This window comes from Clupea harengus, chromosome 3 (genome assembly GCF_900700415.2).
Source record: "Clupea harengus chromosome 3, Ch_v2.0.2, whole genome shotgun sequence".
NCBI lineage: Eukaryota > Metazoa > Chordata > Actinopteri > Clupeiformes > Clupeidae > Clupea > Clupea harengus.
The window spans coordinates 23,630,873-23,657,440 of NC_045154.1; the positions used below are offsets into that span (position 1 = coordinate 23,630,873).

Sequence of the window (26,568 nt, forward strand, 5' to 3'; positions counted from 1 at the left end):
TGGCCGAAACAAATCCAAGGGAAATATCATAGCAGCATGACTGGGTGTATAAATAGTGGTACACACAACAGTGTGGAGGACATGTAGACACGTGGGAAGTTTGAAATAACATTTTAGAGTTCACCCACAGACTCCCAGTGTCTGTGTTTAACCTGTAATCACAATCAATGTCAGTGGTTCCCAGGGATTCATGTGTCAATTCACGGTATAATCATGAAGCCACTTCTATGAAAACACAAAGGGCGTACAGTTTAAAACAGCTTCAATCCTTACCTCCCAGTAGAACTCGTCATCAAAACAGTGCTCATCTGCCACATCCCCCCATATGGGCAGCTTCAGGATACAACCTATAGAGCAAAAACCCTTAAACATCATACTTTTACTTTACGAAAGGGGCTAAACCAAATTTTACCAAAACTGGCACCCACCTACTAAAATACCTCCACCAATGCCAAAGACTAAGGACACACACAGCCCAGCTGCCTGGTACCCTCCCTGAATGGCAGGCGTCCGATTTTCAAAAGCCCCCTCAAAGTCAAAAGTGTTTCTCAACCTGTATCAACACAGAGAGAACACTGGCCATGAAGCATTAATAATACATTAGTCATAAGTCGATGGGAAAGCAAGACGTTTCAAGTTTCATAAAGTGCTCACCCTTCTTTCCCGTAGACTCCCTCGCTGGCTGTCGCAGCAGTGATTGCACCGACTATGCCCCCGATGACACCGGGCATGGCGTGAAGGTTGTGGATGCCACAGGTGTCCTGGATCTTGAGCTTACGCTCCAAGAACGGCTGCAAGCCATAAAGGCACAGTTTCATTTCTCCATCCACACAAAGCCCACGAGCTAAACTAGTTCCTTAGGTGGCCCTCAGTTCCAAACATAGACAGTGTAAAACCATGGAGGACAGCACATACGTTTTAATCTTGTACTACAGCATGAATGTTTCATACAAGACACACCGCTGATCGAATGTCTGCTTTGCTGAGCATGGCCATCAGTCATAATTGAATTAGTAAAATAAATATTTGGACTCTACTTTCTCTCCAAATCCAAATATTTAGACTGGAGAGAAACAGAGTGCATTATCCCAGTCTATAGTCATGGATGGAACAATATGAGGTTTAGATGGGGCCCTACATTAGAACTCACTGAGAGGTAGATATAACCTAAGGTGGAGATGATCCCACAGCAGAAACCCACAATCAGAGACCCATATGGCATCAGCATGAACTCTGCTGCTGTTCCCACGGCAACTCCACCGGCCAGAGTGGAGTTCTGGATGTGTACCTGGGTGGTGACAGAAGGAGAGGGGTTAAAGCTACGCCCCAACTGTTCTACCTGCTCCACCCTGGGAGACAATGCTGCAAGCTAACAGCTTGGATTAAAGCTCCAGCAGTTTGTGTTGGGTACATGGTTCAGTGTTTGTTTCACATGGGTAGTAAGAATCAAGGCAAATGTCTTCACCATGTCAACTTTGCCCCTTTTCTCAAAGAGGCTGGAGATGGCATACGCGGTGAGGACTGTGGAGGCCAAGGACAGGTAGGTGTTGATTGCTGCACGATGCTGCCCGTCACCATGGTCTGTGATTGCGGAATTAAAACTTGGCCAGAACATCCACAGAAACAGGGTTCCTGAAGAAATGGGCACATGAATGTTTATTCAAGGGTTACCAGTTTAATATACCCAGTCAATATCTATCAAGAAAAAAGCAGGGATGCTACAAAGGTCTCTGGTGAAGATAAAATATGCTCTTTATTTTCAGTCCAGTAATCTTACCAATCATGGCAAAGACATCTGAGTGGTACACAGATCCTTGGAGATGCTTGCTCTGTTCCAAGTTTGGTCGGTATAAGACCCATGAGATGGACAGACCATAATAAGCTCCAAACGTGTGAATCACCATGGATCCCCCAGCATCTTTGGCCTGTGCATCAAACATATCCCATTACACTTTGATCGATTTCTTTTGTAATTAAAATATAGGTAAATAAGTGGCACTAAAATGAGACATAAATCCACACACACCTCTCCATGTGACATGTGAAAAGAGTAAATATATTTACAGCTTATTAAATTACTCAATGTACAGTCTATTCAAGTGCATTTGATACCTATGGCATATTGTATATAGTCATGCTGAAAATCACTATGGACTGTGTGCATAATGAATATGTAACTGTTGGCACTTACATGGATGATGTTGAGGATGATATATTCCTCTACGGCAAACAATGTCACACCAAATAATGTCATCACCAACAGTTGAACGGGGCTGACTTTTCCCAGGACGGCTCCGTAGGCTATCAAACAGCCCGCCACACAGAAGTCGGCATTGATCAGGCTGCATAAAACACACAATTTAAATGAAAACATGCTATTATCCTTGTAAACATTCTTAGAAATGTTTTACAACCAGCTAGAAATATTTCAAAAGAGCTGTTACCAATTGGTTGAGCTGAAGATCAGAAAGAGGGAAGGGCATCCTTTATACTTACATTTGAAAAGCTATATGCTCTGAAAACCCTATACCCTTGAGCCAGAGACTTCACTCAACAATTGTTGGGATAAGGCTTTATATTAGGACTCCGATCCTTAAGGCACAATGCTGACTTAAGTTAATGTCCTATTGTACATGTTCATCTTTCCATGGCCGTGTCAACACAGATCATAACATGGCATTGTGTTGTGGTAAAGAATAGAGAATGGACTGGAACAGCCTTCTGCATAATAAAGAGAAACCAAACCATGATGGCTTCTCTGATACACCACAAAACAACAGGTATGTGCCTTCTCTAGCTATCAATCACTCCCTCATTGTTCCCTTTTATTGTTTCAGGTGTTAAACTAAACTTACCTTTCTATTCCAATTTTGATCTTGCCATCCATGGGGTCCAGCGAGTGAAACCAGCCCTGCATCAACAGCGCCCACTGGATGCCAAATGCTGCGATGAGGAAGTTGAAGCCCACAGCGCTGAAGCTGTAGCGCTTCAGGAAGGTCATGAGGAAGCCGAAGCCCACAAAGATCATCACATGCACGTCCTGGAAGCCTGTGGACAAGTCAAACAACCAGCTGTCATTTCCACCCTGAGCTATCATGAGTAGGCGTCAGTGCAGGGCTGTGTGACACATGCTAGTCATTCATCTAACCAGCAAGGACACATGGACCTTGCGTGACAAACTGCTCTTAAAAATCAAATGCCTTCACAGATATCATTATTTGGATGCAAGATCAGTTGGAAATCCATTCACTGTAAGCACACCATCTAGATAAGCATTTGTTTTACCATATTAGAAGTTAGTTTAAATACAGATGACTTTAGTGATGTTTTAGTATACAGCTAGGGGACAATGTCAGGAAGACATAGGTGCTGTTGCTGACTATCACCACAGTACTCTTCTGGGCACTGAACACTAAGTGTTTCAGTGAGAGGGTTTGAACCTCCAGAGAAAAGGAAGGCAAAGTAACTTATTTCGGACTAATTCTATATTATACATCACTTGTCACAGAGTAACTATGCAGTGTTACAAACAAAAAGTAGGCATCCTGTCATACTTTGTTCTTACCTAGGGTTATAGTTACAGTTAGAGTGGTGTTAGAGTTACATACTGTAAGTAGGCCTAGGGAGTGTCCATGATGTTACACCTCATAAGTGATCACATTTGTCATTACATTGTGTAGAATGCTCTGCCATTGTGGATTTCAGGCATACTTTGTGTCTGTTTAGGCTTTCCATTGCATTTGGTCACGTTGCCTCTGAAAAACCCATGTTAATTAATAAAGAAAACACAAAGAATGAACATAGACCTACTGTTATATATGGTAATTCCATCTTATTAGTCGTCCTTTAAAATTATTTCATTATAGTTGGACAAGAAACATGTCAGTTTTCACAACAAACTGCATGTTGCAGTTTTAATGTGCAACAAAAGCTTTGTCACAAAGACATTAACTTCCAACAGGCACCCCTATCAGTTACTACAATCAGTCACCTGATTCAGAACACCACATACTTACACACAAAAGACCACCTGTTTGGTCATGTATTCATCTAAGCATGAATGGTCTTCAGCTTTGAGAGCTTTGACTGTTTTTGACCATATCAGTTGTGGTTCAACTTACTTCACCATACTAGCAGATTTTTTATGAAGCCATAGGACTCTTCTATTAGGAGGTTTACCACTTACTCTGAGTTAACATATACAGGTTTGTCAGTAAGCCACGCACTTGGAATCTCCCTCCGGATCAAATCAAATTGTGATGCTGGCAATGGGGGTATGTGTCATCTATCTGATGCCAAGACTCCATTGTCACATTCATCTTCAAACATTTGTGTGATATGGAAAGACATGATTAGTATTATTACCATTATTCTCACTATCGCATCATCAACAATCTGACCTGTTGACATAACACTCACGGGTCTAGCAGTCCCTGACTGCGACTAACACATGAGGGAGTGGCTGCATTTCACCTTTGTAGGGTGAAAGCTATACCTCCGCATTAAATTCAGTCCCACAGACAGGTAGTTCTTTGGGTGATCTCAATAGCCTGCAGTGAGCTGATGCCATATCTGAGATAGAATCATGATAATCTGACACCAGAAGATACGTTGTGGTAGAGCATAGCCCCACACCCAGTTAGATCTTGAAGAAAGGGACAATAACACCGGCCCTCATGCGAGTGAATACACAACCAGACAGTCAGGTTGCGCTGGCAGTTCTCTTGTGTACTGCAAGCACATCAAGTTCACGCCACAGTGGACTAGAATAAGTAACCTGCGTTGTTTGGACAGAGGTTACTATTGGACTCATACGGCAATTTTTTTTTCTGCGCGCATTATCCACCCTGAACAAACAGTTGCTAATATTGACATTATGATCGCAGACGAGGTCTAATATAAACATATATTTTTTTAAAGATAGAAATATAGCCTTTCGTCAGTTAATTTTCAGTTTAAAGGAATGATTATTTTCATAAAGCTGCGTTGTCCTGTTAGATAACGATCGAAGATGGTTAGGACAAATCAAGGGTCCATGGGAACTGCTTTTATCCAGAGTGAAATAAATTACTACACTGAATTAAACTTTGGATTTAATAAAAATGATTTGCTTGATATGGGTGATTATTGTAGTTTACCCCAAATTATTCAAAAACATCAAAGAGCAATTACTGGGACAAAAAAATACCATAGACAAATACATTCACCTTTTAAATTATTGTATTCACATTTTATGTATTTAGGACTGTAAAACAATAACAAGGTACTCACTTGGATATCTGAAGTAGAAGTCATTCTCAGCATCACTGGTGATATTGTGTGACTTTTTATGTTCCACCCAGTGAGTGTCGGATTCTTCATCATAACGAATGAAAACTCCAAAGAGAATAATCATGGCAATTTGCCAAACGAAGCAAACAGCAGGGAAACTGGGTCTAATATTCGTATTTTTCGGCCGGTCACAATATTCTCTCACGCTGTACAAACAATTACCCATCGTTTATGGGTTTGAGGGACCTAGACCAACCACAAAAGTCCAGTGTGCGCACAGAATAGCCGCACAGGCGAGTCAGGTGAAGTCTAATCACTAATGAACTATACAACCTGTTGCACGCCAACCTTAACTGGGGCGTGGTATCATCTTCGGGAGTTCCAGTGGTGGCGGGATGATTGCAGGTGTGAGTTGTGTGAGTATCATTGTTCGCTCGTGTTACCATTCATTTTCATTTTCATGATCTGATATTTACATGGCTGTTTTTAATAGTAATCATTACAGATAATTACAGTGTTGGTCTATGATAACATTTTACATAACATCTGTGAGAATGTGAGAATCTATGATTAAATTGCATTTGGGGTGGCTAAATGAAGCAATGACCTTTAGCCTGTGTGTGCTGTGGGGTATTTTGATACTAGGTATTTATTTATTGTTGTTTATTGTGTGGGTATTTGTCTATCTATATATTTATGATATTGTTTATTTGGGCTGTGCACAACATGCTTCTTTGCAATAATGAGAACTTGGTGCTATGCTGAGACATCAGAGCTCTCCTTAATAATCTTTCTGCTGTCTGTATTGTGTTCAGGCCCTGGTGTGAATACAGTTTATAGTTAGCCTCTAGATAAATGATTTAGCAGACCCTTTTATCCAAAGCAACATCTTAATAGATTTTATCCGATAAACATTTTAATAGATCTGCAAGTGTTGCCATGAAATGAAAAAATAACAGTTCATCAGAAACTGTATGTACACTAAGCTTGTGCCACGAGGTGCCTTTTATAATAAAGAAAGGTGCAGTGGCACAGTATGACAGGTGCACACAGACTGGTGTGCAGCATAATCAGGAGGCCAACCACTGTAACTAATGAGTCCAGTGATGACCCAGCGTGCTGTGCAGTAGCCCCTTACCTTGTGGGAATTGACACAGGACTGTATGTCTCTGGAGGCATGTATCACGTACACACTCTCACTCTCTCTCTCTCTGTTGGAGAATTGGAGCCGCACAGGCCCACCTCAGCTTCCTCAGCAGACTGAACTTGCATGCAGAAAAACTGGGAGGGACTGGCTGATAAAGTAAGTAGACAACTTCAGAGATGGAAGCGGATTGTCCCACAGCTCACGTACAGAGGGAGATGTTTAGTGTTTAATAACCTAGCAACTTCCATGCTGTGGCACAGGGTTACAGTTTTGGACCCTCCAAAGGATCTCATTGGGTAGGTTCAAAAGGATTTCCTGAACTTTTTTTGGAATGGTCATCTCTGGCTTCCTCCAAATGTTTTGTGTCTGCCATTGACGGAAGGCGGTCAAAGGTCATGACTTTGAGGCTTCAGACTTTGCAAAGACTGTTATATTGTTCAGAGAATGTGTCATGGATTCATTTCACTCTTTCAGGAAAGCTGGGGCTTGATAAGCATTTGTTATTAATGGAAAAGTGTTTTTTTTTCAGAGCAGGGGGCCTCCCTGTTCTCACTTTTATGCATCTGTTCTAACAGCATGGGGATTTTTTCAATTCAGTTTCAGGGGTGGGGAATGAGCACTTTTTGGTGTCTGTTTTTTTTCTAATCCACTCTAAGATCCAGTGGGGGTTTTCAAGTTCAGTAACGAATAGTTTTGTAGAATCAGGGATCACTAGACTAGTTGGTCTACTTGAGCTGTCTGGAGGGATGTGGCAAATTCCACAGTTAATAGCAGAGCAGGTTTGACTCAGGTCAGTTCGGTTGATCAGTGAGATGCTGGGTAGTCTCAAAGCTTCCTTGCCCTAGACTTGGCGTGGAACTGGAAACCGTGTCACCTTCTGTGCACGTGAACCCCAATGCGCAGCCCATGGAACACAGGATTGGTTGACCTCTCTGTGTCCCCAAGTATCGTGAATGGCCTGCATAACGGGAGCGCACAGCTGTACAGCGCTGGGAACGGAAACCTTATGAACAGTTACCTTTAATGATTTCGGGAGGCTTGTTTTCAGCTTGTGCTGAATCATTCCGATTCAATTTATTTCATTGAAACACAATCACAGAGAGAGAGAGTAAAGAAATGCTAACATATTTTAACCACAAAAATAGTTCTTTATTGAAACGGTGGATTCTATAGAGTTTACGCGATCAGATGTGGTGTCCAGAGTCTCCTCCAGGTCAGTCAAACCTGTAAGAGACAGATACAGTTAACTGTATTTGCTGTGTGTATATTGGTTAGGAGGCAATGTTGTCAGAGAGCATAAAGACTGATCACACTGAACCATTGCTTCTGAAGTGCCTCAGCTGTGAGCCCACTGTATGGTCTGATTTCAATTTCTTCTCACCTTTTGGGTTCTTTGGCTTCCAAGGGCTCTGCTTTCAGCAGAACTGCTTCCTGCAGAACTGCTTCCTTCACCAAGCTGAATGAGAGAAAATATCTCTCATAATGTATCTCTTGGCAAAAAAAATCCAAGGGAAATATTATAGCAGCATGACTGGGTGTATAAATAGTGGTGCACACAACAGTGTGGAGGACATGTAGACATGTGGGAAGTTTGAAATAACATTTTAGAGTTCACCCACAGGCTCCCCGTGTCTGTGTTTAACCTGTAATCACGATCAATGTCAGTGGTTCCCAGGGATAAAATGTGTCGATTCACGGTATAATCATAAACCACTTCTATGAAAACACAATGGCGTACAGTTTAAAACAGCTTCAATCCTTACCCCTCCCAGTAGAACTTGTCATCAAAACAGTGCTCATCTGCCACATCCCCCCATATGGGCAGCTTCAGGATACAACCTATAGAGCAAAAACCCTTAAACATCATACTTTTACTTTACGAAAGGGGCTAAACCAAATTTTACCAAAACTGGCACCCACCTACTAAAATACCTCCACCAATGCCAAAGACTAAGGACACACACAGCCCAACTGCCTGGCACAATCCCTGAATGGAAGGCGTCCGCTGTGCAAAATCCCCCGTAAAGTCAAAAGTGTTTATCAACCTGTATCAACACAAATAGGACACTGGCCATGAAGCATTAGTCATAAGTCGATGGGAAAGCAAGACGTTTCAAGTTGCATTAAGTGCTCACCCTTCTTTCCCATAGACTCCCGTGCTGGCGGTCGCAGCAGTGATTGCACCGACTATGCCCCCGATGACACCGGGCATGGCGTGAAGATTGTGGATGCCACAGGTGTCCTGGATCTTGAGCTTACGCTCCAAGAACGGCTGCAAGTTATAAAGGCACAGTTTCATTTCTCCATCCACACAAAGCCCACGAGCTAAACTAGTTCCTTAGGTGGCCCTCAGTTCCAAACATAGACAGTGTAAAACCATGGAGGACAGCACGTACGTTTTATACAGCATGAATGTTTCATGCAAGACACCCCGCTGATCGAATGTCTGCTATGCTGAGCATGGGCATTCCACTTGAATTACTAAAATAAATATTTGGAACTCACTGATAGGTAGATATAACCTAAGGTGGAGATGATCCCACAGCAGAAACCCACAATCAGAGACCCATATGGCATCAGCATGAACTCTGCTGCTGTTCCCACGGCAACTCCACCGGCCAGAGTGGAGTTCTGGATGTGTACCTGGATGGTGGCAGAAGGAGAGGGGTTAAAGCTACGCCCCACCTGTTCTACCTGCTCCACCCTGGGAGACAATGCTGCAAGCTAACAGCTTGGATTAAAGCTCCAGCAGTTTGTGTTGGGTACATGGTTCAGTGTTTGTTTCACATGGGTAGTAAGAATCAAGGCAAATGTCTTCACCATGTCAACTTTGCCCTTTTTCTCAAAGAGGCTGGAGATGGCAAACGCGGTGAGGACCGTGGAGGCCAAGGACAGGTAGGTGTTGATTGCTGCACGATGCTGCCCGTCACCATGGTCTGTGATTGCGGAGTTAAAACTTGGCCAGAACATCCACAGAAACAGGGTTCCTGAAGAAATGGGCACATGAATGTTTGATATTCAAGGGTCACCAGTTTAATATACCCATGCAATTACTATCAAGAAATAAACAGGGATGCTACAAAGGTTCTCTGGTGAAGATAAAATATGCTCTTTATTTTCAGTCCAGTAATCTTACCAATCATGGCAAAGACATCTGAGTGGTACACAGATCCTTGGAGATGCTTGCTCTGTTCCAAGTTTGGTCGGTATAAGACCCATGAAATGGACAGACCATAATAAGCTCCAAACGTGTGAATCACCATGGATCCCCCAGCATCTTTGGCCTGTGCATCAAACATATCCCATTACACTTTGATCGATTTCTTTTGTAATTAAAATATAGGTAAATAAGTGGCACTAAAATGAGACATAAATCCACACACACCTCTCCATGTGACATGTGAAAAGAGCAAATATATTGATAGCTTACTGTAACTGTTGGCACTTACATGGATGATGTTGAGGATGATATATTCCTCTACGGCAAACAATGTCACACCAAATAATGTCATCACCAACAGTTGAACGGGGCTGACTTTTCCCAGGACGGCTCCGTAGGCTATCAAACAGCCCGCCACACAGAAGTCTGCATTGATCAAGCTGCATAAAACACACAATTTAAATGAAAACATGCTATTATGCTTGCAAACATTCTTAGAACTGTTTTATAACCAGCTAGAAATATTTCAAAAGAGCTGTTACCAATTGGTTAAGCTGGAGATCAGAAAGAGGGAAGGGCATCTTTTATATTTACATTTGAAAAGCTATATGCTCTGAAAACCCTTTACCCTTGAGCCAGAGACTTCACTCAACAATTGTTGGGATAAGGCTTTATATTAGGACTCCGATCCTTAAGGCACAATGCTGACTTAAGTTAATGTCCTATTGTACATGTTCATCTTTCCATGGCCGTGTCAACACAGATCATAACATGGCATTGTGTTGTGGTACAGAATAGAGAATGGACTGGAACAGCCTTCTGCATAATAAAGAGCAACCAAACCATGATGGCTTCTCTGATACACCACAAAACAACAGGTATGTGCCTTCTCTAGCTATCAATCACTCCCTCATTGTTCCCTTTTATTGTTTCAGGTGTTAAACTAAACTTACCTTTCTATTCCAATTTTGATCTTGCCATCCATGGGGTCCAGCGAGTGAAACCAGCCCTGCATCAACAGCGCCCACTGGATGCCAAATGCTGCGATGAGGAAGTTGAAGCCCACAGCGCTGAAGCTGTAGCGCTTCAGGAAGGTCATGAGGAAGCCGAAGCCCACAAAGATCATCACATGCACGTCCTGGAAGCCTGTGGACAAGTCAAACAACCAGCTGTCATTTCCACCCTGAGCTATCGTGAGTAGGCGTCAGTGCAGGGCTGTGTGACACATGCTAGTCATTCATCTAACCAGCAAGGACACATGGACCTTGCGTGACAAACTGCTCTTAACAATCCAATACCTTCACAGATATCAGAATTTGGATGCAAGATTAAATCTATTCACTGTAAGCACACCATCTAGATAAGCATTTGTTTAACCATGTTAGGAGCTAGTTTAAATACAGATGACTTTAGTGATGTTTTAGTATACAGCTAGGGGACAATGTCAGGAAGACATAGGGGTGGTTGCTGACCACAGTACTCTTCTGGGCACTGAACACTGAGTGTTTCAGTGAGAGGGTTTGAACCTCCAAAAAAAGGAAGGCAACATAGTGACAATGTTACAAACAAAGAGTAGTCATCCTGTCAGACTTTGTTCTTACCTAGGGTTATGGTAACAGTTAGAGTGGTGTTGCAGTTACAGTACATAGGGTCGCCTAGAGAGTGTCCATGCTGTTACACTTCATAAGTGATCACATTTGTCATTACACTGTGTAGAATGCTCTGCCATTGTGTGTTTTAGGCATACTTTGTGTCTGCTTAGGCTTTCCATTGAAAAAAATCCAGGTTAATTAATAAAGAAAAACTAAAACACAAAGAATGAACATTGGCCTACTGTAATATAAGGTAATGCCATCTTGTTAGGCTTCCTTCAAAATTATATCATTATAGTTGGACAAGAAACATGTTGCAGTTTCCCTAGTGTGGGAAATAATCAAAATATAATAGCATAATTAACAAATAAATAAGTAAATAAATGAATAGTGCAAATTAACTTTGTCTCAAGAACTATTTACATTCCACTCCCTATCACCACACTTCAAGGGTTACAGTGCAATCCTTCTAGCCTTCCTCCCTGCAAAGTCATCAATCACATCATCGTATAAAATCTGACCACCAATCTCATGGTTAATTCTGATTACAGCCAGACCACTGAGGCGTTCTTGAGCCATGGTTGACCTCAGGTACGTTTTCAACAGTTTTAATCTAGGACAATTCCTCTCGGCTGAAGCTACTGTTACTGGTAGCGTTACACTGATCCGCAGAGCAATACACAAGTTGCGATATATTTCTGTGAGCTGCTTTGCATGTATGAATCTCAACAACTCAAGAAGTTATTAAGCATTTTGGTGTATTTGGACAGCCCGACATACTTTTTTCATTCCATGATAGGCATTGCTCTTGATTAGTTGAATCAGGTCTGATTAAACTGGTTAGCTCGCTAGACCAAAACTAACGTTGTAATTGCAGTCCCAAAAGTTTTAATAGTTTCTCCCCTATGTGGTATCTTGTGATACTAAAGATGTTTGATGTACAGTATGTTTGACTCATTTTCCCAGAATGCATGTAACATGTCACTTCCTGTTGATAGTTGGATGAATGACTGGATGCACGCATGAGGTCAAGTTTAGCTAGTATTAAGCTATAGGTGAAGACGATACAAGCTGAAATATTCTCATGCTCTCTAAAGAAATACAAGCTGTATATCCCTCCTAGTCCACAAGCAGGCAAAAGTGGTATGTTACGTTTTGTTTGGTTATTATTTTAATGACATTTAAGATTGTTCTTGTGTGTATGAATGATTGCTGTATGTCTTTTATTCATTTCTGTATAGTTCTACGGTGTATTGGTGTCTGTGTTTGTCAGCGCAATAAAACATCAGTGTTAAAGAACCTGGACCTTGGATGTGTGACTAAGGGCGGCATAAACGTTCTTATTACTACTTAAATTTCAATTTCAGGACACAACGAAAATGACTCAAATTTCGGTACAGCTGAACTTGCGCTATGTTTTGCTAAAAATAGCCGGATGACAGTTTCGACTGAATGGCAATAACTAACGTCACACCCCTTCACTGGCTAGCTAACGTTAGCTAACTAGCAAGATTACATGACATTATGATAAAGTGGACAATAAAAATAAAAAAAAGCAATTACTGGGACTGAAAAAGACCCTACATTTACCTTTTAAATTAATTAAAATTAATGTATAAACATTTTAGGTATTTAGTACTGTAAAACAATAACAAGGTACTCACTTGGATATCTGAAGTAGAAGTCATTCTCAGCATCACTGGTGATATTGTGTGACTTTTTATGTTCCACCCAGTGAGTGTTGGATTCTTCATCATAACGAATGAAAACTCCAAAGAGAATAATCATGGCAATTTGCCAAACGAAGCAAACAGCAGGGAAACTTGGTCTAATATTCGTATTTTTCGGTCGGTCACAATATTCTCTCACGCTGTACAAACAAATCCCCATCGTTTATGGGTTTGAGGGACCTAGACCAACCACAAAAGTCCAGTGTGCGCACAGAACCACACAGAACAGCCACACTGGCGAGTCAGGTGAAGTCTAATCACTAATAAACTATACAACCTGTTGCATGTCAACCTTAACTGGGGCGTGGTATCATCTTAGGGAGTTCCGGTGGTGGTGGGATAATTGCAGGAGTGAGTTTTATGAGTATCATTGTTCACTAGTAAGACTTGTGTTACCATTCATTTTTATTTTCATGATCTGATATTTACATGTCTGTTTTTAATAGCAATTGTTACGACCCCCTGCGCCCCTGCAGACGTTGTAGTGACCTTGCATGGCCTGCAGGCAACAGTGGGGACGACGTAACAGCCATAATTGGTTGATTGACTGATTATTCACACCTGGGGAAGTGTGGGGAAAAAGGAATCTATGATTAAATTGCATTTGGGGTGGCTAAATGAAGCAATGACCGCCAGTCTGTGTGTGCTGTGGGGTATTTTGATACTAGGTGTTTATTTACTGTGGTTTATTGTGTGGGTATTTGTCTATGTAGGCCTATATATTTATGATATTGTTTATATAGTTACAATAATGAGAACTTGGTGCTATGCTGATCCATTAGAGCTCTCCTTAATAACATTTCTACTGTCTGAATTGTTCAGGCCCTGGAATATAGCCTCTAGATAAATGATTTAGCAGACCCTTTTATCCAAAGCAACATCTTAATAGATTTTTATCCAATAAACATCTTAATAGATCTGCAAGAGTGTAGCCATGAAATGAAAAAAAAAACATCATAACAGTTCATCAGAAACTGTATGTACACTAAGCTTGTGCCACAAGGTGCCTTTTATAATAAAGAAAGGTGCAGTGGCACAGTATGACAGGTGCACACAGACTGGTGTGCAGCATAATCAGGAGGCCAACCACTGTAACTAATGAGTCCAGTGATGACCCAGCGTGCTGTGCAGTAGCCCCTTACCTTGTGGGAATTGACACAGGACTGTATGTCTCTGGAGGCATGTACATTCTGGATCACGTACACACTCTCACTCTCTCTCTCTGTTGGAGAATTGGAGCCGCACAGGCCCACCTCAGCTTCCTCAGCAGACTGAACTGATAAAGTAAGTGGACAACTTCAGAGATGGAAGCGGATTGTCCCACAGCTCACGTACAGAGGCAGATGTTTAGTGGTTAATAACCTAGCAACTTCCATGCTGTGGCAAAGGGTTACAGTTTTGGACCCTCCAAAGGATCTCATTGGGCAAGTTCAAAAGGATTTTGTGAACTTTTTTTGGAATGGTCATCACTGGCAATGGGCACATTGGTGTCGATGATTTTTTCTAATCCACTCTTTAAGGGGGTTTTCAAGTTCAGTAATGAATAGCTTGGGGAAAAGGTGCTTTACTTTACTTAACTCACAGCTGAAGGAACGGCCTGACACAAAGTGGAAGGCCCACCTTTCATCACCTGATGGGCTGTCTCCCTCATGTATGTCTCCATTGCCCAAAAGGTCAGGTGATCCTTCAGTGTAGGTTGCTACATTGTACAATTGCTACAAATAAGCTTGTTTCCAGATTCAGTGAGGGGGGTGTCACCCATTTGCCCTTATGGTCATCATCTTTTCTGTGAGTGTGCAAGGCTAGCACCTTTATTTGCTGTACTGGGTAGGGTATTGATGAAGCTGGGTTTAATGTTCACAAAAACTGTGTTTATGTTCAGTTGTGGGTACAGGCAGGATGGGCGTGACTGGTATATGATGGCCAAATTCTTGGTAGGGTAGGCCAAGCTGGCCATCCTTAAAGAAATTGTATGTAAGGGGGGGGGGTAGTTACTGTAATGGAGGGGGGTCTGCTTTAATCCCAAAGTCAAGGGCTATTCCATTAGGTGCCAGCCGCCACAGGTTGATTGTTAATAACAGAGGGATGCCAAATTCCCAATAACAGGTTTATTTATGCACACACACCAGGAGCCCAACATGACATAGGTTCATCATGTTCGAAAGCCATGATTCCCGTGAACCGTGATATACCATGTGAACTGTGAACAATTTTGTACAGTAATACAAAACAATGATGAGAATAAACACCAAGGTAAATGAATACATGATGTATGATGGATAACAAATATGACTAGCCTGCATTCCGAATAATATTGTTGTTAGGAATGTGGCTCTGTGCCTTTAAAACTGTACTGCAGTGTAACTGTTATCTTGAACATTCCGTTACCACTGTTGCCTACATACCCCTCTCCCCAGAGATTACATAGGCTCAGAGATTACCGACGGTAACTCTCTTCAGATAACGGAAGGAGTAACATAGTGAAGTATGATTCTACAGTCGATACATAGAATCCTCAAAGACAGTTAGGTAGCAGACAGATGTGGGTAATTGCAACACTACATGGAATAGCGGATACTAGCTACTATTGACATTAAACAGACTCGCTAATTCCCACAAATAACAACAGAACACTCACTCTCTTATGGACACAATGTTCTGATCTGCAAATTGTCCACTAAACTGCTTCTGCTGATGCTTCTCTGCTCCAAGTTTTTCTTACCAACACTGAACAGAGGTGGGTCTGGCTTATATAGTGGTAACATGACGATGTGATGGACAGGTCAAAGGGCATTCCGATAGACTATTGATTATCAGTGCGATCTGGGGGAGCCGTCAAACTATCTTGGTGGAACTGAAAACCGTCTTGTCACCTTCTGTGCACGTGAACCCCATGAGCAGCCCATGGAACACTGGGAACACAGGATTGGTTGACCTCTCTGGGTCCCCAAGTATCGTGCATGGCCTGCATAACGGGAGTGCACAGCTAGACTCCGATGGTAACGGCAACCTTCTGAACAGCTACCTTTAATGACTTCGGGAGGCTTGTTTTTGACTGGTGAAATGGACTGATTGTTTTTTTCAGGGTTTCTTTTTGATGATGTTTAAATGGTGTTTTAAATAAAGGGTTTTAAAAGTCAAAGTCTCTCTCTCTCTCTCTCTCTCTCTCTCAATATCTTCTTCTGGACAACCAGTGGTCATTAAATTGCGCTCTAATTTGTCACATTTCCATCATTCCTATTATTTTTTTTTATTTCATTGAAACACACACACAATCACAAAGAGAGAGAGTAAAGAAAATGCTAACATATTTTAACCACAAAAATAGTTGGATTCTGTGGATTCTACAGAGCTTATGCAATCAGATGTGGTGTCCATCTGTGAGTTTCATCCGGGTCAGTCAAACCTGTAAGAGACAGATACAGTTAGCCATTATGTGGCTTTTACTGTATTTGCTGTGTGTATATTGGTTAGGAGGCAATGCTCTTATCAGAGAGCATAAAGACTGATCACACTGAACCATTGCTTCTGAAGTGCCTCAGCTGTGAGCCCACTGTATGGTCTGATTTCAATTTCTTCTCACCTTTTGGGTTTGGGGTCTTTGGCTTCCGAGTGCTCTGCTTCCAGCAGAACTTCTTCATCCACCGAGCTGAACGAGAGAGAGTTGTGTGATTCAGTCATATGTCCTCGACTTAAGTCCTCATCGCTCTCCTGAGATGCTGAGAGTTTAAGACTGCAACGCCACTGGTCTACAGAGCGTCCAGTTACTAACACACACACACACACACACCCACAAACACACAGAGAGCAATGAAACTTTATATTCCAATTCTCCGTTACACTTTTACCCTGTTACACTGTTACACTGAATCGATCGGCTTGATCTGGAAATGCTGTCTTACTCAGTGGCAATGTCGGTTGTCTGTGTTCCTGCTTCTCATGCAGGGCCAGTTTGATCACACACACGGAGAGCCCACCCGACCTGGTACCCGTAGCCAGTTTTGTTTGCTGCTGGCACAGTCTTGGCAAGTTGAATTGCTGCCCTGTATGTGCTTCAGGACAACTGTAGGTGGTGTAAAGAAGTGGCTCCCGGAGTTGTAGCTTCTGGAACACAAGAAGGTGATACCACATAATAATAATAATACATCACATTTATATAGCATAAGACAGGTAAACATGCATTCAAGGAAACAATTCACACTGGGTATTATGGCGGAATAAGAAATTATAAGCACACAAGAAAATTATACATTTTTGACCAATGGTTTACCTATACAAGGTCATGAATTCATTAATCAATCAAGTAATCAATTAATCAATTAATTAATTAATTAATTAATTAATTAATTAAAAGTAAATAAATCTACACAGAGAAAGAACAATTGAAGCAATCTAAATCAGCATTTTGGTATTTTGTGGAGTAAAGTATGAAGTGTTTGTCCTGCTCCACCCAACAGCACAAACATTATCCATTTTTAGAGAAGCTATTACAAGGTAAAGAAAACATTGTTGATTATTTTCTCCAAACCTCTTTTAGACCTTGAGCCTTAAATCAACCGCTGCCTATTTACCCATTTTTGGCGGATTGGGCGGTGAGTCTTTGCTGGCGTGGGGTGATACGTTTTGGGCCGTAAGAGACTCTGGATGGCATCGACCATGCCCAACTGCCTCAGGAGAGTGTCCCTCTGTGCCAGATCACGCTGTCTCGCCAGCTCTTCCTCTTCTATGATCATCCTGGTCTCGTATGAGTCCCATGCCATCTACAGCCGCAAACATACACACATTTGAAACGTGCACATACACACAAACACCCGCACACACATTCACACAAATGCACCCACTCTTTAGCTTTCAACACACACTTCGAACATCCCAGACATACACACACACACACACACACACACACACACTGGCATGGCTTACACAACTGCTTGACCCCGACTGGTTTACTCTCTCTTCGAAGACCCAGTTGCCTGGCCACACAGTTGAGGGTTGCCTCAGGATGTATTTCCCATCCTCTCTGAGGTCAGTCTTGCTCTTCCTGCTCTGCTCTCCCAGTGACTCGCCCTGCTGACCCCTGCACTCGCTATGGCTCCACCGCATGTGTTTCCCATTCCCTCTGAGGTCAGTCTTGCTCTTCCTGCTCTGCTCTCCCAGTGACTCGCCCTGTTGACCCCTGCCCTCGCTATGGCTCCACCGTTTCCCTGGCGACCGGCCCTGGGTAGTCATCTCTTTGTCCTGTTGCATCTGAACCATTCGCCTAGAGAGGATGAGATAGTGCGCTCATGTCCTAACCACATCTACAATCACAATCACCTCAAATTCACCCTGTCGATAATCCAGGCACCAAGGTTCCTCATCCTACAGAGCTGGATTGAGCCCATCATCAGTGCCATTACCCTGTGCCCTTGGTTGTTAATGCCACACTGACCTTGTCTGTCCCTCATGTGTCTGTGGTTTTACCTGGCATACTCCTCCCGTGCTCTAGAGGTCACCGTCTCCTGGCAGTAGCTGGATCCCTGGTCAAGGAACTTGCTGTATTTGCAGTCGTCGCCACGGGGATAGATCCTGTAGAAGCCTCCAGGATGCTGCTCCTCGTGCCATTCCGCCTCGGCCAGCCATGATGCCTGACTACTTAGTACGAGCTCCCTCCTGTGGACAGAACCATGCAAGACAGAATTTTGTCTAAGGCTTGTATCAAGGATTGAAATTATACCTACATATTTAATGTACATTGAATACATTCCTGCCACTCCCTATATCTAAAGCACTGCCAATACAGTAGAATTTACAAGTCTTTACAAGAAATGTAACATGATGATTTCATTATCAAGAAGCAAATGAATTCATGCAAGTAAGAAAGTCAGCCTGAAAACACATGCATGCAAAGACATGCATGAAATTGATTATTAAATCCTATGTTGCATTTCTTAAGACTCAAAAATTCTACTTTATTCTACTGTGACAAACAAGCACACACAGTGAGGAAGTCTGGTGTTTCTGCAGAAGCCGTTCTTGGGCCATGCGCTTCTCTACTTCCACAATTCTGCGGCGGTCACATGCTCCCAGGTTCAGCAGCGTCAGGGTGTCCATGAGCAATGTCTCCTTCACCTCTGTGTCTAGGGCTGAGTCTGTGTTAAAGCTGGGCGAGTGGTTTACCTGCCAGCGCACCAAAACACACCAACACACTCAATTACCCTGAGGGAATCTTAGTATGATGTGACAGGGCCAACTGACACACAAATGCACTCCTCCCCTTCAGCTGGTCCTCCATCCCCACACAAAACAGTCTTAAACAGTCAACTTTACTCTTGCGTAACTGTCAATCCTTAATTACTGGGCCTGTCTACTTGCAGGTGATTGTATTCATTGCATGCACAGCTAGTAGTACATCATAACATCTGGAGGAATTTCGCCTGAATGTGGGTAGGAATGCAAGCGGCTTCACTACATTTGTAATTTCAAAACAATCCAAAGTCTCATGAAGATGAAACTCCAGAGACAGCACTGATTCAAACTCGACATCAATGTTAAATGGTGCTTTTGTTAAGTTGCTTTGGTTTTATAAGACAGGTATTATCAGATATTGGAACAATCCAAAAACAAAAAGGAAAGATGTTCCCTGAGAAGTATCAGAATCAGCATTCTTTTTAATCAGAATCCTTTTTAATGGCCAAGTATATTTACATATACAGGAAATTATCTTGGTGGTTGGTGCATAGGATATAAAACACATAACATAACAACAAAATAGCAAAAACAAGAATAAAAGACAAATGTGTTTACAAGATAGAATATTAAATAATAATAAATAATTTGGGCACGTCCAGTGTAGTATCTGGCTCTGCAAGACTAACGCTACACACAATTATCATGCCACAGCGGCAGCAACCCACCTCTATCAGCCAGGGCTTGAGCTTACAGTCCAGCAGAATGTCAAAGCCCAGGAGCTCGAAGCAGGAGCTGGGTCCCACGTGGCTGGGGAAGGCTGTGCGGTAGTTCTGTCGGAGGACAGGTTCCGCAACAATAACCGTCTTTGTAATCACATCCTCTATGCTGTTCCACACTGACTGGGTATCATATAAGTGCTGTTCCAGCCAGGACCTCAGCCACGATAGCTTTCTGATCCAAAGATCAACAACGGTAAAAATTATGATTGAACAAAAGCACAGATGATTACAAATTTGCATCACCCTTTAGCGACCTATTTTTACGTAACAATCCAAAGAGCCCATTTACCTCTTGCTGCCTTTTTGGAGATCATGATCAAAGTGCTCACTATGTTTGTTGATGGCATAGTTTGTGAGATGCATGCACATATCATCCTAAAAAATTAAGAGCGTACAGCCAATTACATATAAGACACACACCGGCAGAGAATGTTACTGTATCTTTCAGGACAGTGTTGTAAGTCTTACTATATTGTTGTTATGAGGGTTCCTGTATTTGGATGTTGCAAATCGCACGAGTCCTTCTTTGAACAAAAATATCCTGAGTGGATCACATGACGTCACCAGGACATACAGCCGTAAATCAAATTTGTATTCATCGATGATGAAAGGCTACAACAGATGCACAAACACAGACCTTTCCTCATGTAAGTCACTGTTAGGAAGGTCACAGAGAAGCACAGCATATATATTACAACACAAAATGGAAAATGTCCGCATCAAATACAGATACGTTTCATTTGTCTCAGTAGCACCTAGACACTTCCATACATACATAGTCCAAAGAAAGCATTAAGACAGGTAACTGTGTGAAAAGCCAAAGATGTAATGTCAGCAGCAGCCTGTAAACAGCTGAGTGGACACAGTACCAGTATGAGCTTGCCTCCGGGCCATTACCTTGGAGATGTAAGTCTGGCAGATAATGTGCTCATCTGGGCTGATGCCTTGGGGCTGGCGGGTGATATAGATGCCCTTGCCTTGGCACCCACTTTCAGGCTTGCAGATAATCGTCTTGTGTTTCCACATTCGACAGTATCCTTGGAACTCAATATAACTACAGTGTTAAATCAAACCATAATACTTTCAGGTCATGGTCATTTATGTCACAGGTATGGTGTTTGACAACATTTCCAGGATCCCCGATTAACATTCCTGCCCATATGGAGCATTTCAATCTGTGGAGATAACTGTTCTCTTACAACGCTGTCTACAACTGACAACAAAACATAACATTACCAACACAATATCTTGCACTACACAATAAAGATTTATGTGGGAGTTTCATCATCTACAACATGTTTATTTAGCTGAGTCATCAACTCAACATTTTCTTCCTTTTTAAAAAAAAAAAATCCTGTGTGCTTTCCACACACTGAAGCTGTGTGGGTGTCTTACTCTGTAGGTAAGCACCAGGTTTTTGGGAAGATGTTGTATTCTTTGGGGAAGAGGCGTCGCATGCGGTTGAGGTTTCGAGCCAACAGGTCCTTCCTGCAGATCTCAATCATGCCAGGGAAATGGTTGATCCTCTACAGAAACACAGCTGGTGTGATTCCACAACAGTAATCAGCACGCGGTCAATGAAAAGGCTCCTGAAGTCAAGATCAAACCCTTACCTGATACCTTTTCATGTCCATGATGCGCTCCATAGAGACAGAACAGTCAGTCCAGTAGACCATCCAGTCCTCCATCTCCCCAGCCTCACGTAACCCCACTGCCAGGGCTGCTTTTCTAACTGAATATACAAATCACTTACATCTCGAACAGATGTATTACTGCAGCTACAAAATGATTTGTTTAATTCTTGAAATGTTCATTTATGGCTGAGATGAAGACTAATTAGATTTGAATTAAGATTAATTACATTAAGATAGAGACTAAGATAAATGCCAAATGTTTAGCTGGAAATCCAAACTTAAGTTAATGATTTACTCACCACATTCATACTTGCAATTAACAAGGTTGATTCCAAGAGCCCTAGGAAAAATTTGTATAAATGTTATTATTGCCATAAGGTTTCACGAAGAAACTGAGAAAGAAAGAGAAATACCTCGACTTCTTTTTCTTTTTGTTCTCTGACGATATCTGTTCCGGTTTAGACTCACAGTTTTGTGAATGTGAGTTAGCTGTGCTGTTGCAGTCTGTGCCAAACACGTGATTTATCAGGAATTCTTTCTTTAAAATTCTATTCATCATCTCAAACTGGTGTAGCCTTTACTCAGTGCTCACACGACTAAAATGGTGTCCATCATGTATAAAATAGCATAACTACTATGCTATAATTATTTATCCCCGTCTTCCCTTTCTTTCGACCTTTGTTACAATGTTATTTTAACTTGAAAATTCCAAATCTCGACCCCTGCCAGCTACAGATGACAACCAAAGATTCTAGAGCGCTGCTCTATCGTATTTGATGACAACAGATGTTCGTTACTCTAGAAACTCCCACTGTTACATGTTTTGAGCAAAAGAGTATTGGGCGCTTCGCGCGGCTCTCTGCTCTTTAGTTATGAGTAACTAATTCCAAACAATGTCAGTCAAGCAACATGACACGAGACAATGTACCAACCAACCATTTAATATAATCACGACAGGCCTTTTATCCAGCAATAAATACAATAAACCGCAACCTCAAAACAACAACATAGAATACATTAAACACAGGAACATTTGACAATTTTTCGGGTAGCCTATAGCACGAAGCCAACAGAGCAGTACAAAACAGTCACTTATTTGCAGTGGTTTGTGCCAGACTCCAGTGAGGTGAAACAGGAAATAAGCTGAGTCTGCAAGTCAAGAAATGTCTCCGGAGAGAACATATATTTTTTGATAATACTGTGCACTTTCTGTTCCGTTGTAGTCTCGTAGTCCTCTCGGTTCTTGAAAGGTAGGTGGCCCGCGAGCTCGCACAGTGCCACATTGAAGGCAGTCTCCTCCTTTGCCCCAAAACATGACATCCTGGGCCACACAATGACGCGCACTCCAGACCTTCTGCGGTCACCTATGCCTTCTCCGTCAGGCGGGCACCCTCGAGTTAGGAAAAGGTTGTGTGCAATATTATGGTTGACCAAGAAGTCAGTAAGTGTGTGAACTGCACTGACTATTGAATGTAGATCTCCTCCTTCTGTATAGAACAAAAAGCCTCTCGGAAAAGTGGTTAAACAATGCAAGCCCTGGGCTGACATCACAATTTCCGCGGGCGTGCTTTCTATAACCAACTCATGTTTCAGGTAGTATGCATGGAGGTGGAGGTGGTTGACGGATGCAAATGCCCCGAGGCTGTTGAATCCAACTCGCAAGGCCGGGTCTGAGCTTAAGAGGATACATTCGATCCCCACTTGAATGGAATGAGGTGTCAGTACCTGGGGAAAGCACTGGTTTGGTTCGGGAACTATTAGGCTATGTCCAAACTCCAGTGGGCTGACGTTTATTACCATCTTGCATCCTTTGGTAAATCCATTTTCATGAACTGCTCCACACAGTTCCTGCTTAATTAACTCGAACATAGTTTCGTTGGAATTTGCTTTGTTGAAATTGAACAGCTTTGGGTCAAAATCCTGTTTGATACTCAAGATCTCTTGAGGTTTGCGTCTCTGTTGTCCCCTCTCAATATTTAACTGAGCGACCAGACGAGAAGGGCCAGGAAGAATTCGTGTCTCCAAGTCCCCCAGGTGATACCGGAAGAGTCCACGTTGCATTCGTTCCACCCAGGCTGTTCTAAGACTCATATCAAATTTTGACAGATTTGGAGTTTGATCACTTCCTATTAATCGAAACACATGGTTATCGTAATCCTTGTTACTGTAAACGAAAGTGGGACTAGAACTCTCCATGGCGAAGTTCCGTACGAAAGCCAAAAAATATGGGGGAATGCGCATGGAGTAAAACAGCAGTCTATGCTCTTGCCTCACATCTTACCACCCATCGTAGAGCCGATGATTTTTGGATTATGTCTGGCAAATATTCGGTCGGTGTGTTTCCAGATTTTGTTTGTGGTTGCTCAGTGTTCAATTTTCCTTTAGGGCCCAAACTGTCACACTGAAAAGTCTCCCCTGAGCCGTTATCGCTTACCAAATCAACAGACCTCACTCAGTAGCCTACTCAACCATAGCCCACAGCATGCATGCCGGTGCAGCGTGTAGCCAGCGACAATAACGAAAATTTCAATATGGCCGCCATTCGTATTTTTTCCAAAATAACAGTCGAAACTTATTTATTAGTTTTAAATTATACAATGACGAAAACGTATGTGTGTGTTAACGATTTGTTATTTGTTATATTTGCAATTTGTATTGCATATATATTTTAAATCACGGGTCACAAAATAGGGGAAGTTCAACTCACAACTCTGTTCTGCCCAGGGGCGGACTGGCCATCGGGGATACCGGGGGAATCCCCGGTGGGCCGACGAGGTTGATGGTCCAAAATACCAGCCCACTTCCATCCCCAACTGGCCCTCCCTTAAACATCGCCGGCACCTTTATCTATTTACCATATAGGCTTACTCAGAACACGCATTATTTCCTCTACTAACTTTAATAAGTTCAAATCACTGACTGAAATTTATACTCCTCCTTGCGATCTGTATTCACACTCATGGTGCAAAAATGTTCTGAAGTGTCTTCTGAAATGTGTTCTTACGGACTTCGTTTCTTACGTTGAACTTCTGATCTCCACCTTATTAATGAACACCTGAAAATTGGTTCTTACACAGCCGAAGTGTTCTCAGCTGTGCGGATTGAGGATGAGGATTCTTAAATTAAACGCACCTGGATTTATATACACGCCCCGCCAGGGCACGCAACTGTAGTGACGTGTGCAGTCAGCCCTTCTAACATGGAGCGGCCCGTGGGGCATCTGGTGGTTTTGAGGAATTGCATTTAAGAAAACTCTGGACCATTTACGACTGTTATTTCGCGTGACAGTGTCAGTGATACAAGGTAAATTGTGGCGTTGACTTGGCCAATGTTAGCTTACTTTTCACAGATGAGGTAACGTTCCCTATTAACTAGCCTAGCTAACGTTAGGTGGTTAAATGTCCAAAATTGAGACCGTTATGATCAGGTAAAATAAGCAAACTGGCGCTGTTGTCATCATCGAGATTATCTATTTAAACATGTTAGCCGTAGTCATTTGCCTACAATCGATGAGCAAGCTATCCATGGTAGTAGTTGTAAAGAGGGCAATCTTATAATATCTAATAACTTATGTAAAATAAGTTAACCAGCTAGCTTGGTATGCTAAAATCACCGTGTTACACACAACACTAACATTATAAACAATGTTAATATGTTATCTAGATTAGATAGTGAGGTCATAATAACACATGAGTATACTGATATTGTTTATTATTATTATCATGGGACTATAATGCACCCGGGCCAGCAGAGTTAGTTTAGGATCTGTTACTTAACTTATTGTTTTGTTATGCACCTTCAACACCCCTACACACACACACACACAATCACACACCCAGCATGCAACACTACTGATACCACTGATGTTCACACCCCATCGTATGTTCTATTCTGTTAATTTCTACAATATGGTTCATACTAATTCTACCCTCTGATTCCAGTTTCTTTATTGTGTGGATATTCATTCCTTAAGGTTCTGTATGTAACCGGTGTAACTTCTGCGTTGTGTTTTTTTTAATACTTGTGACCCGTGGACAACAGTTGCTGAGATGTATCTTTATTTCTGTGAAATCACACCAACAGACACACAGTTTGGTGAGCTACCGTATCTTTGCTTCACTCTCAATGCTCATTCCCAGCATATGTCAAACAGGCAAAACTAAGAACAGACATGTAATACAGTATATACATTAAGAAAAATAAGTAAAAACTTTATCACACCTGTGAAATCACACCAACAGACACACAGTTTGGTGAGCTACCGTATCTTAGCTTCACTCTCAATGCTAGCCCCCACATGTAACAAAAGGGAAAAACATATAAACAATGTCAGAGGGATATATCATATAAATAGTTCAGATATATAATACATATAACAATAATAAGTTATAAGAAGATATATAAGAACCTAGATGCCTATTTTTAAAGGCAATATTTATTAGATTCTTTATCCCCATGAAACTCAACCACCTACCTCATTCCCAGCATATGTCAAACAGGAAAGAGGAAGGGGGGAGAGAGGAACAAAACAGGGGGAGACAGGGGGGGGCTACCAGAGACCCCCAATACCAGTGTGCTTGTGATATCAAAATAAAAGATTAAAAAGAAACTGAAATACAGGTAACAGATTATCTTGTGCAATTATTTAAACCTGCTTTTCTAACCTGTTACATGTAGTAATACGTATAACCATCTGATACTAGCCCAGAGTTAACCATATTTATCTAGCTATACCTACCTTGGAGTGTTACAATAGCCAGTATCATTTTATTCGTGTAATAGCCGTGTATTGAGTGGGCAGCGCGCTGTGTACTGAGTGGGCCGCGCGCCGTGTATTGAGTGGGCCGGTCTGACAGTAACTCCCGGGCCACTTTTCCCCCCCAGTCCGCCCCTGGTTCTGCCTATTCATATTAAACACAGTCTATAGGCTTATTTTATTCAGTAATGTATAGGATGTTCTATGACTCACAAGCAGTATAAATAAATCGTTTTTTAATTTTTGAATTTCAAGTGGCCCTTGGTGTGAATTGCAACTTTCTGGATGTTGTGATTTATTATTGATTTATTGGAGAGATGAATGATAA

The 26,568-nt window shown here is 42.0% G+C and overlaps 4 protein-coding genes across 6 annotated transcripts; all 4 read right to left on the reverse strand.

Annotated features, from left to right (window-relative positions):
* Nucleotides 1-316: 316 nt before the first annotated feature.
* Nucleotides 317-5,497, reverse strand: LOC105904665 (ammonium transporter Rh type C 1). Its single transcript, XM_031563140.1, has 8 exons — nt 5,272-5,497; nt 2,856-3,048; nt 2,192-2,342; nt 1,778-1,925; nt 1,466-1,632; nt 1,151-1,288; nt 655-791; nt 317-553 (listed from the first exon to the last, which is right to left on the reverse strand). Exons 1-8 carry the CDS (start codon nt 5,495-5,497, stop codon nt 409-411), a joined length of 1,305 nt encoding a protein of 434 aa, XP_031419000.1. The 3' UTR covers nt 317-408.
* Nucleotides 5,498-7,545: 2,048 nt separating this feature from the next.
* LOC105904672 (ammonium transporter Rh type C 1-like) lies at nt 7,546-13,188 on the reverse strand. 2 transcript variants are annotated; one of them, XM_012832576.2, is made up of 11 exons: nt 12,835-13,188; nt 10,532-10,724; nt 9,868-10,018; nt 9,555-9,702; nt 9,239-9,405; nt 8,924-9,061; nt 8,554-8,690; nt 8,339-8,463; nt 8,182-8,257; nt 7,800-7,874; nt 7,546-7,642 (listed from the first exon to the last, which is right to left on the reverse strand). In XM_012832576.2, exons 1-11 carry the CDS (start codon nt 13,058-13,060, stop codon nt 7,633-7,635), a joined length of 1,446 nt encoding a protein of 481 aa, XP_012688030.1. In that variant the 5' UTR covers nt 13,061-13,188; the 3' UTR covers nt 7,546-7,632. The 2 variants fall into 2 exon arrangements, 1 of the variants encoding a protein (XP_012688030.1); XR_004163425.2 differs by lacking the exon at nt 8,182-8,257 and having other exon boundaries at nt 12,835-13,187.
* A 1,362-nt stretch (nt 13,189-14,550) lies between these two features.
* LOC105904664 (tubulin polyglutamylase TTLL13-like) lies at nt 14,551-22,320 on the reverse strand. Of its 2 annotated transcripts, XM_031565108.2 has the most exons (14): nt 21,784-22,320; nt 21,464-21,582; nt 21,246-21,376; nt 20,748-20,904; nt 20,319-20,462; nt 20,140-20,225; nt 19,797-20,022; nt 18,881-19,059; nt 18,364-18,552; nt 17,824-18,160; nt 17,472-17,660; nt 16,803-17,004; nt 16,484-16,667; nt 14,551-16,306 (listed from the first exon to the last, which is right to left on the reverse strand). In XM_031565108.2, exons 1-14 carry the CDS (start codon nt 21,857-21,859, stop codon nt 16,297-16,299), a joined length of 2,229 nt encoding a protein of 742 aa, XP_031420968.1. In that variant the 5' UTR covers nt 21,860-22,320; the 3' UTR covers nt 14,551-16,296. The 2 variants fall into 2 exon arrangements, with proteins under 2 accessions (XP_031420968.1, XP_031420969.1); XM_031565109.2 differs by lacking the exon at nt 21,784-22,320 and having other exon boundaries at nt 21,464-21,760.
* An 89-nt stretch (nt 22,321-22,409) lies between these two features.
* gdpgp1 (GDP-D-glucose phosphorylase 1) lies at nt 22,410-24,014 on the reverse strand. The gene has a single exon (XM_012832589.3). The coding sequence runs from the start codon at nt 23,723-23,725 to the stop codon at nt 22,577-22,579; it is 1,149 nt and encodes a 382-aa protein (XP_012688043.1). The 5' UTR covers nt 23,726-24,014; the 3' UTR covers nt 22,410-22,576.
* Nucleotides 24,015-26,568: the final 2,554 nt, after the last annotated feature.

Excerpts from the sequence above, each read along its gene's own strand:
- LOC105904665 (XM_031563140.1), bottom strand. The coding sequence starts at position 5,497 with ATGGGTAATTGTTTGTACAGCGTGAGAGAATATTGTGACCGGCCGAAA. Across the intron at positions 2,343-2,855 it reads ATCAAAATTGGAATAGAAAG|CCTGATCAATGCCGACTTCT; the intron begins GTAAGTTTAGTT and ends TGTTTTATGCAG. Across the intron at positions 1,633-1,777 it reads AGATGTCTTTGCCATGATTG|GAACCCTGTTTCTGTGGATG; the intron begins GTAAGATTACTG and ends CCATTTCTTCAG.
- LOC105904672 (XM_012832576.2), bottom strand. The coding sequence starts at position 13,060 with ATGGGGATTTGTTTGTACAGCGTGAGAGAATATTGTGACCGACCGAAA. Across the intron at positions 9,703-9,867 it reads TCATCCTCAACATCATCCAT|GCCAAAGATGCTGGGGGATC; the intron begins GTAAGTGCCAAC and ends TTTGATGCACAG. Across the intron at positions 9,062-9,238 it reads AAAAGGGCAAAGTTGACATG|GTACACATCCAGAACTCCAC; the intron begins GTGAAGACATTT and ends GCCACCATCCAG.
- LOC105904664 (XM_031565108.2), bottom strand. The coding sequence starts at position 21,859 with ATGGCAATAATAACATTTATACAAATTTTTCCTAGGGCTCTTGGAATC. Across the intron at positions 19,060-19,796 it reads TCAAGCCCTGGCTGATAGAG|GTAAACCACTCGCCCAGCTT; the intron begins GTGGGTTGCTGC and ends GTGCGCTGGCAG. Across the intron at positions 18,161-18,363 it reads GCACGGGAGGAGTATGCCAG|GCGAATGGTTCAGATGCAAC; the intron begins GTAAAACCACAG and ends CATCCTCTCTAG.
- gdpgp1 (XM_012832589.3), bottom strand. The coding sequence starts at position 23,725 with ATGCGCATTCCCCCATATTTTTTGGCTTTCGTACGGAACTTCGCCATG.